This window comes from Oreochromis niloticus, linkage group LG19 (assembly GCF_001858045.2).
Source record: "Oreochromis niloticus isolate F11D_XX linkage group LG19, O_niloticus_UMD_NMBU, whole genome shotgun sequence".
NCBI lineage: Eukaryota > Metazoa > Chordata > Actinopteri > Cichliformes > Cichlidae > Oreochromis > Oreochromis niloticus.
Window position 1 is genome coordinate 6386501 of NC_031983.2, and position 9998 is coordinate 6396498.

Consider the following 9998-nt stretch of genomic DNA (forward strand, 5'->3'; position numbering starts at 1 on the left):
AAAGGGAGCAGAGCTAAGACAATGATTCTCACCTCACATTCACACTTATGACCCATTTAGAATCACCAGTTAAAATTGCCACCAGAATCATCCCGGTAACTACTTATCTTTGGACTGTGGGAGGAAGCCGGAGTACCTAGAGACATCCTACGCAGACACAGGGACAACATGCAAACTCCACATGAAAGGCTCTGGCCAGATAATGGATTTAATCCACTACTGTCTAATTGCTCTGAGACAACACTGCTAAGCACCGCGCCACCGTACTTCCCCGGAAATTGGCTATAATAATTTAATATAAGATACATAACATGTCACCAAATAATGGATGAGAAGCTCTTACGGGTTCTTCTTTTTACCATGATATAACAAACATTTACATTTTAAGTCCTTTCTTGATATCCAGAGCCACAATGCTAGTCCTTTAGCAACACTATCATTGCACTTTGGCAGCAATAATCCATCTGACTACAGTCAAAACACACTGCAGAAAAACTTAGACTATACAACTTCACTGGCCCCTAGCCAGACTCAACTAGGTCCTGACTAATGGGGCTTTATAGCCATAAAGCTTTGTGGTCTTGCATCATGAGCTACTGAAACGACCACCCCATCTAACACTGAGCAAAAGGCTGGTAACAAACAATGACAGCAATAAAAAAAACTGGGGCATGCATGTTTGAAAGAGAGTGGTAATTGGACACACAAACATGCTCACCACCACTTGTCATCATGTACTACACAATTTATCTAACTCTGGAAACATCCACTGATTCAACTTCAGTAAATTACAAGAGAGCTGCTGATGCAAAGCTCTGTTCCCAATGGTGATCTTAATTTTACAGCGGTAAAACTGTAGAGTCTAACAGGGGTTAAAAAACTAAAACTACATGTCACAGCATTCAGATGCCACTTATTAATATGGTGGAAACAGGAGTTTACTTACAGCTCTCACTTTCTATAGTTGCAAAAGTATTTAGGAGTTAATAAAGAGTGTGCCACTGAAATCTACATCCCAAGCTAACAAACTGTATTTCATATTTGGGTCCAAGGACAAGAAATTGAGTGAAAGTCTCTCAAAGCAGAAAGAGGATGAAGAAGGTACAGCACTTACTGCCTGGGGCTTGGTCATCCTGATCATCTGGGAAGAGATCATCCAAAGTCTCTTTGGTAGAGTCTGAATCCTTTTCCTCCTGAGAGGGGAGGGAGGAAGAGAGCAAGCAGGATGATCAGTGAGGGGAGAGAGGACCAAAAGCAAAAAGGAACTGAAATTACTCATGAAATAGCTGAATGTTTCTAAATGGAGAGAGAAACACTGCCAATCTATTAGCAGATAGAGTCATTTTGTAGTTTCAGTCTAGATCACACATACATAAAATGTTTGAGACGGTGTAAATTGACATCTTTTGATTGTATCTGCTTTTGATAAGGTGCTTAGGGAAAAAAAAAAAGGTACCAATGATAAGATGGTCACGCATATTTTAGATAATAGCATCACAACACATTCTTAAGCCCTGAGCACTCACAGAGGGGGACAAGTCCTCGTCGTACTTCTTCAGCTGGTTCATAAACTCCAGGTGCTTCTTCTCCTCTTCCAGCTGAGCCACGCTCTGCTCGCTCTTCTGCAGTTTCTGCTGTGTCCCGGCCAGCTCGTCCCTTAGCCACTGGTTCTCCTGGCAGAGTCGCCGTACCTGTACCCTCAGCTTCTGCTTCTCAGACTCAACTGAGCTCAGGTGGTTTGAAAGCGCCATCATCACCTGCAAAGAGGAGGCGGTTATGCTGCAATGTCTGCAATCATACAGACCCTTTTGCATTTACCATTGGGTTTATGCTCTCATAGCAATATTTACACTAATATATGTAGTAGAAGGTTGTCTACTAAAACAATTCCACCAAAGCCATGTGAAGGGGAGATACTAAAGCTACCTAGGGGTAAGTGCGCACTTGCCATCACAACTACATGTGTGTCCACTAATGTTAGAGTGAGGCACTTTGGGTAAAAGCATACAGTCTAAGGTGAAAGGCTCAGAGGGCTGTAATTAGATGAGGGGTGTTTGACCAGAAAAATTACACTTTACCACAACTCCAAGCAAAAATGCTGGAGGTAGAAAATTCAGTCTGTGGGGTGTGCGCACAGTGTATTGTATATTTATTAGACAAAGCTTGCTGGGAGATGGCGATGAAAGGCTAAAGCATCAACAATGAATCAGTGCTGACTCATTCACTGCTTGTGAAATGAAATGTGAAGTGAAATGACGAGAGCAAATATTCTGCATAATTTCAAGGCTTTAAACCTTCTATATGTTCTTTTCTCCAATTGACCAAACAAGAAGTAGAATTAAAATCCAGAGAGAAACACTCCCATGTCAAGAGAATTCTAATGATGTAATCCACTATGGACTGCATATATTTTTGCCTTTTACTGTGTCTATTGCACAGTTCAGTAAAGGCAAGATCTTTGCTGTTTTCATTGGACTTGTGATATTACTTATCCAGATGAAAACTGCCTGCTGTCCTCAGCTGGTTATGAATTTCTACACATTAGAAAGTAGAAAGAAGAGAATATACTATCCTTAAACTTAAAAAGACAAGATTTAAATGTGTAACCACTCACTAACAGCTTGCCTTTTTATTATGTTTTGTTAAAAGACATGTAGATTAAATTGCTTGTTGCCTGGATCTCCTGCCCAGACCAACCTAAATGAATAACAGAACAGTCTAACATCCATAGTGATATTAACCAATCACTGAAGCTCTACACACATACTTGAGCCTCGCTGAGCCCAAGTTCCAGCATCTCCAGGGACTTGCGGATCATGTGCGATTTTTCCTCCACGAGAACGCCCTCCTCATCCTGCTTCAGGCAGCGCAGCGTGCCCAGAAGGCCCTCCAGGATGGAGTGGTGCTCTTGCTTCAGGGCCTCCAATCCTTGAATCACCTGCTTGGTCCGGGAAATGATCTCATCCTGGGACAGCTTCTCCCCAGGATCCTCCTCCTCCTTCACACACACCATGGTGGACATGTCCTCACGCATTCTGCGGAGAAAGCGAATAAATTAACATAACAGGAAAAAAGGTTGCATTAAAATATTTTGTCTTGGAAGTCCTCATAACACAAGATTCCTTACAGGCTCTAATGAATGCAGCAGGGAAAAGATTTTTCTACAGCCACACAAACAAACGGACAATAAAAACAGCATGTTGTCATGTAAAGATGGTATCCACTTGTCTTATGACTGTCACGACAAACAGGTAACCTTTTTCTTCAAAGTCACAATCCTCTGACCTTTTCTTGTCTCATGGCCAAATAAACAGCCTTTCATGACCCTGACTCATCTCATAAAATCAATTATGCTGCAAGTGAGAAATGGCTCTGGTTTATGAAAAGGTTAGACAATGTGTTTCTGACTGGACGGCTACTGGAACAGGGGTGTAGGAAGCTCACTTTGAGGGAATTGGTAGGAAAAGTCTGTGCTTCTCCAGCTCTACACTGAAGGTGCCTTTAAAAGAGGCCCTGACTGAAGCACCTGCTCTGAAAAGCTCAGTACAGCATGAGAGCATCAGCATCAGCAGGGGTTTGTAGTAGAAGACGGAGCATGATTGAAGATTACCACTTGTAAAGTATTCTACAAACAAAAAATAAAACAAAAAAACTTAAGAATCACCATTTAAGATTTTTTAATAAAAAGCAGGTCTTAGGTTCAGCTTTCATTAAAAGTTTAGACAAAACCAAAGAAGTTAAATGTTGTGCCTGTTTGACAGTAAAACCCGGATCTGAGGTTTGTGGTCTGTGAGTGGTTTACAGATAAGAGATTCGAGGCGACAGACAAGAAAACTCTGAGAGGAACTTGTAGACATTTTCTGCTGCACAACAAACTCACTTTGACCACTTTAAACAAATGTTGGCTGTCACATTTTCTTTTATGATCGTCATCTATTAACTGTACTTGTGTCTAGTCAGTTGACAATCTACTATGATTGCAGCTGCAAAATACAGTATTACAGACCCCAGACTCATTCATGAGTCTCCCATAACAATAGTGCTGCTATTGTCTCTCTCAACACATTATGCTCTCCATCCTGACTTTATCTGCTATATATTCATCACACACAAACAGACAAACACACACGCACACTTAAGAGGATTATGACTGAGCGCTTTGGCAGCACTTGTAGCGAGCTGCCTAATAAATCTCTGCAAGCACACACGACTGAAACGGCACGGTCTTGGCTGAATAATTACAGAAACACTGACTAAAGTTACATTTTACAGCATGTTCCATTGAAAAAAACAGAAAGAAAACCTGTGGGTGTGAATAAGCCAACATTGGTCTTATCTTCAACGGTGCAGTTGAACTGGCCAAGCCTACCTCAGTAGAAAAGCTGCTATGTTGTCAAGAGGAGACTGCACACTCTTCTTTAAGACTCACATTTTACTTAAAGAAGAGGAAACAATGAGGTGAAAAATACGTTGAGACAAGGCAGACTGAGGAAGGGCAGCAGCTCTGATCGCTCCATGTGACTCAGCAACCGGCCCTCCAGCCTATCAGCTGAACAGGAAGCAGGAAGCTGACGCTGCGTGCAGAAGGAGGTGGAAAAGAGCAGCTCCAGGCAAAAAGAACGGTAAAGTATGGGGTGCATTTGAAATGATCTTGGCAAATACAGGAAAAGCTTTCAAGTGCGTTATTAGCAAGATCCATAAAAAGCAAAACTTTCAGGGTTTGTTATTGTACTGAAAACTGTATTACTATTAGTTACAAAAAAACTGTGTATTTCAGAGAAAATGAAATAGAAAGAACTCTGTGTGTCTGATTATTTCCACTGAATTAAATCATTTTAAAGAAGGAAAAAAGTAAGAAATGTGCAGAAAAGACTCACTGAAATTTCGACTTCTGGTTTGGGCACAAGAAGAACTCTGAATATTCAAACTTGGACTTTGGGAAGTTATATGGGCATTTCTCATTTTTTATTCTCTTAACCCTTAATCAAAAACCGGGCCACTGATTATATCTCAATCATTTTATCAGAAAAAAAATTCCAGAACCTTCAATCCATTCATTTTCTGCAACTTCTGAGTCACAGAGGTGGCACTCTAAACCAGGAGTGCCCTCACCTCCCACCCTCCCAGGACCTAGTTGAGTCTGGCTAGGGGCCAGTGAAGTTGTATAGTCTAAGTTTTTCTGCAGTGTGTTTTGACTGTACAGAGGAGTCTTGATAGACATAATCTCTCCACCATTTCCTCCCAGTTTGACACAGCACAAAAGCCTCACCTAAAAGCCATTTAGGTGTTCCAGTTAGATGTGCAAACCACCTTAACTGGTTCCTTTTCAGAGAAGAGAAGCAGCTCTATTCTGAGCCACTCCCAAATGACCGAGATCCTCACCAGGTCTGTAAAAGTGAGCTTGAATGCCCTTAAGAGTGAACTCGTTTTGCACCATGGCCACAGATTTCATCCTAGCCAATTCACCCTTAGCTGCAAAACACCCCAATGCTCAATGAGATCACATCATCTGGAAAAAGCACAGACATGACCCAGAGACCACCAAAATCAGTGACAAAAGCCCAGCCCTGGGCAAAGTCTGAAACCCACTTGGAGACTAGCTAATAACCTGCAATGTAAACCAAGGTCTCACTATGGTTGCACCAAAGCAACCTGTAACAACAGGCCAATACTCCATATTCCCAAACTACTTCCCAGTCGAAAGCTTTCTCCAACTCCACAAAATACATTTAAGATAAAATATTCACATGGCTTTTTTCCCCTAGTCAAATATATTTAGGTGCCATCATATTTGAAAAATCTAAGAAACGAATCTTCACATTTAATCTTCTTATAAATAGCAGAAACCTAAACCACAAAGAACTACAGAGGCGACCGTTACCACTGCAGGCCATGTAATACAGAAGTGAGAGTGACAGCATAAGCATTGTTTTACTGTTCAGATCCAACAGTCTTTTATCTCTGGGATAAGATCAGTCTCCACACATAAAGCACCGCAGGAGAAATGCAGGGAAAACTATTTCCGAAGTCAACTTTTGAAATGTAAATAGCTTGCATGAAGCGCAGCACCCGGGGACGCTGCAGCTCTTTATGTAAGCAAGGCAAGGCGGTTATCTGAGGTGATGGGGATGCTGAAGACAAACGTGGTGGCGGTGGATAGAGGGAAAAAAAAAATGAGGAAGGGGTTATGGTTGGGACCGATGGAGAAGTGAAATAGTAAGTACATGTAGGTTTTTATGCATGAGGATGGAGCCGGCGGCAGAAGAGCAGCACTCGAAGAACAGTCTTAGTCAGCAAAGTGTGGGCACAGCTTCTTTATTAAAAAAAAAGAAGAAGAAGAAGAACAAAGAGCCTCTAAAAGTTTCTTTTACTGAACTATTTTACTGAAGCTGTGTTTGTTTGACTGCTCAACCCACAATTTAAATAATACAGCATTTCTTCTACTTGTTCCCTGTAAATGAAGAAGAGAAAAAACAAAACAACATTTACTGTTTAAAACCTCGTACCAGTCTGTCTGGTACAAATAGCTCAAAGAACTGGATAGGGTAGTTAATAACAGCGGCTCAATACTTTTCCCTGGCTGAAGACAAAGGAAAGCACAACACACCACAAATCTGTCCCACCCAGTCTGAATACATTTACTAGCTATGAGTATAAGCACTCATTTACAGCCGAATGCCAAGTAGTCTCGTCTTTATTCCCGTCTTACCTCTATTTTGGCTTTTTGCTGTTAAGCTTTTTTATTTCCCCACCAGCTCTAATTGTTTGGTGAACAGGTAGTGCTTATCTGCCTGCTGTGGACAAAAAACAAAATACCCACGATAATCACTGTAAAGTCAGGATTCAACTTTTGAGAAAGCAAAAACAATAAGCTAATGGGCACCCTTCATCCAAATCAATGACTCTTTTCACATTAAAATAGACTAATGCACCAATTAAAGCTGCTGTAAAAATAGTCTGTTGTATATATTGTGCTGTATCCCTGTGTTTTATGTGGACTCAATGCTACAAAACATCACTAGCTATTAGCTAAGTGCGAGTCTTAGCTCATTTGGTTAGTTTCAGAGACCAAAAAAGGGTTTAAGAAATCGGAAAGTCAAGACATGACATTGTACCGGTGAGAAACAGGAAATGACCTGTGTGACTGGTGTTAACAACGAACAAATTTAGTCCTGGGTGCAGATTAGGACAACACAGAGAGTGTGGTGTTCTAAATGAACCCAACAGAAAACCTAACTGTCTAAAAAAACAAATCATCGTGTGAATTCACTTGCTGAAGTCTTAACGTGTTAAACTGTGTGTCATCACCATTTCTCACTTCTGATAAGAACTCCAGTGACAAGAGTACCAAATTATTTTTGCATGAGCAAGCTCTGAGCAAGAGATAAAATGTATCATTCAAATAAGTGAAGCAGTTTAAGATGCTGTGATCCACAGAGTGGTACCGCTTCTTACTGCAGCACCCCAAAGGATTAAAGATTCAGAAAGACACTCGCTGATTTTATTATATGACTTTCTGCAGACTCTCCGTGGATTAAAGTTTTAAATTCTAAGTCTGTAATATTTGAGGTCAGCTGAGTTTAGAATGTAAAACTTCCTCCCGGGCTCCTCAATAAACCTGTCAATGTTGATATGTGAACATCTGCTTGACATAAATCTTAAAAGATTAAAAGATTAGGAAGTTTAAAATTAGGAATTTTAGGACCACTTAGAGAAAAATCTAAGACTATCCAATTCAGTGTGCTCGCTGCTAATAAAATGCTAAAACTTTCTTAATAATTAGCTGGCTGTCATGATGTTATTTACCACAGCCCATAAGCTAAATTCATATCAAAGGCCTGTGAGGACTATCACTCACTTTTCACTACAGTATATTAGGTAAATCAGCTCTCTTGGTTTTCTGTTCTTTTCTTTCAGCAAAAGGTTGCAACCTTAACATGGTGCTACCCAGTGTTATCCTACTACAGTCACTAATGTTTCACAAAAACAGACAGCCCCTGTTCTTAAAATAGATGAAAAAAGGAAGTGCCAGTTTCATGGAGGTTGGTTTAAGGAAATGACAGTCACTTTTACTAACAATAAAGATCTTTAGATCCACTGAAACCCTACTTGATTAAGACAGAGAGAGAGAGAGTGAGAGAGATGTGTTGGCACTATTCATAAAATTGATGTTGTGAAAAAAATATCCATTATGGTTTGCATTTATGTAAAATATTGGCAACAGATCATGACTGATGCCTAAAAACAAAAAAGAAAGAAAAACAAGTATTGCTTGGGTAGTAATTCAGCTATTAATGCACACCACAGTAAGACACAGTAGACGTGAATGCAGGTGTGTAAGATTTTAGTGAGGTCATGTTATTTGTATGCTCATTCACATCTCATTTTGTGCCAATAACCAGTCAATTCTTCTATTAGTTCATCAAGAGAAAACTACCTGATTTCTGGCTGGGGTGGGTGGGGGAATTTTAAGACCTCACCATTAACCAGCTCTGGGAACCTGGAAATAATAACAAAGTTGTACTCATTGCTGTGCTCATCTGCAGAAGTGAAGTAAAATCTGCAGCCATTAAAATCAAATCTGCTGCAGCCACACAAAACTGTCATTGCTACCCAGCAGCACTCAACCCACTCATCTTCGCCAACAACAAGCTGCCTCAGGGGTAGCAAAGGGGGTGTTTAGCCCTTGGGGAGGAGCCCTGCAGGTTGTCATGAGTGCACCTTTGGGTGGGTCAAACGTTAAACATGACAGGGAAGAGAAGAATGCTTGTGTATTTCCGTGCAGATTGAAATTGTGTAACTACATACCCCCACACTGCCCCAAATCTCAAAATATCCATAGATGCTTCTCAGTCTTTTTGGATTCCCAGCTGTGGGTCCCACACTGAGATCCACTGTCCCCTAAAGCTGTCTGCGCAACACAGGCAGCTTTCACAGCTCTGACTCCCCTCTGAATATCAATGAAAGGATACAGCTAACTATCACATGACAAATGGTCATCATCAAGATTTAATCCCACCGCAGTAGCCGACAGAAGCTCGTTTCCACGGGCTGACAGGCGTGTTTTAGTCGGGTCCGTGTCGCTGTAAGTTTGTGCTGCTTTGTCCGAGCTATCTCGCTTACAAATGGTTAAACCTGAAGAACCAGTTAGCCCATACTTTCTTGTAACACAGACCAAACCTCGGGGCTAACTCCGACCTAGCCCTCTAAATGACAGTTAATGTGCTTACGGCGTCTAATTGTTGCAACTAACGTAAACACCGACCACAGAACAAGCAGACAATTCCATTAAAAAAATGGTTACAAAGACTACATAACGTTAGTAGTATACGAACCTATGCTTTTGGTAAATGACACTTTAAGAAACGCGTGATAAGAGAAGCAAGTGGCTTATTAGCTAATAACAGCATTCCAAGTAATACACGGAGCCATTCTTACCGTTCTCTGGGACATCCGTTGCCAATGTAGCTCGACTTCAATGTTCCTCTTCCCCTTTTAAATCACGTCTTTTCTAAATGGGATTTTTTCTTTTGGCCGACAGCCTGTGTAGAGTGTAAAAGAAGTGTAAGAAATATACTAAGTTAAAAAACACAATTTTCACACTGTCTTTGTCTGCTAGGCTGTGTTTTGCCTTCTGACGCCGGGTTTCACTGCATCAACCTCTGACCAGCTAGCTACATAGCTAATCACCTAGCTATCTGTCAAAACAGCGATTTCAGTCAGCCGTTCAAGAGAAGCGAGTATTTTCCGCTGCTTCCATGGCAGGAACTGCTCCGTCAAACTAGCCTGACAAGGGCTTCATGGAGCGGAATAAAAAGTTCATCAGTCCCCCATGGACATGACAGCTCCTCAGTGCTGTAGCTGGCTGAATGACTAACTGCACAGTACGTGAAAATGGCGTTACCCGGCACCCCCCCGCTCCTCTGGCAGCACTGATGTCATCCAGGCCAGATTAAAGGGAAAGCTGTGGTGCGAGTTCAGGCTCCATATTTATTACC

The 9998-nt window shown here is 41.3% G+C and overlaps 1 protein-coding gene across 8 annotated transcripts in view; it reads right to left on the minus strand.

Annotated features, from left to right (window-relative positions):
- Window positions 1-9962, minus strand: part of klc1a (kinesin light chain 1a) — a 43397-nt gene extending 33435 nt beyond the window's left edge. For 6 of the 8 annotated variants that reach the window (XM_005453441.4, XM_005453442.4, XM_019348728.2 and 3 more), the window contains exons 1-4: window positions 9439-9898; window positions 2768-3035; window positions 1527-1757; window positions 1115-1193 (exon numbers count right to left, since the gene is read on the minus strand). In XM_005453441.4, coding sequence (XP_005453498.1) covers window positions 1115-1193; window positions 1527-1757; window positions 2768-3034 — 577 coding nt within the window. In that variant the 5' untranslated portion in view covers window position 3035; window positions 9439-9898. The other 2 variants (XM_019348729.2, XM_005453440.4) reach the window with 2 other exon arrangements.
- Between the last annotated feature and the right edge of the window lie 36 nt (window positions 9963-9998).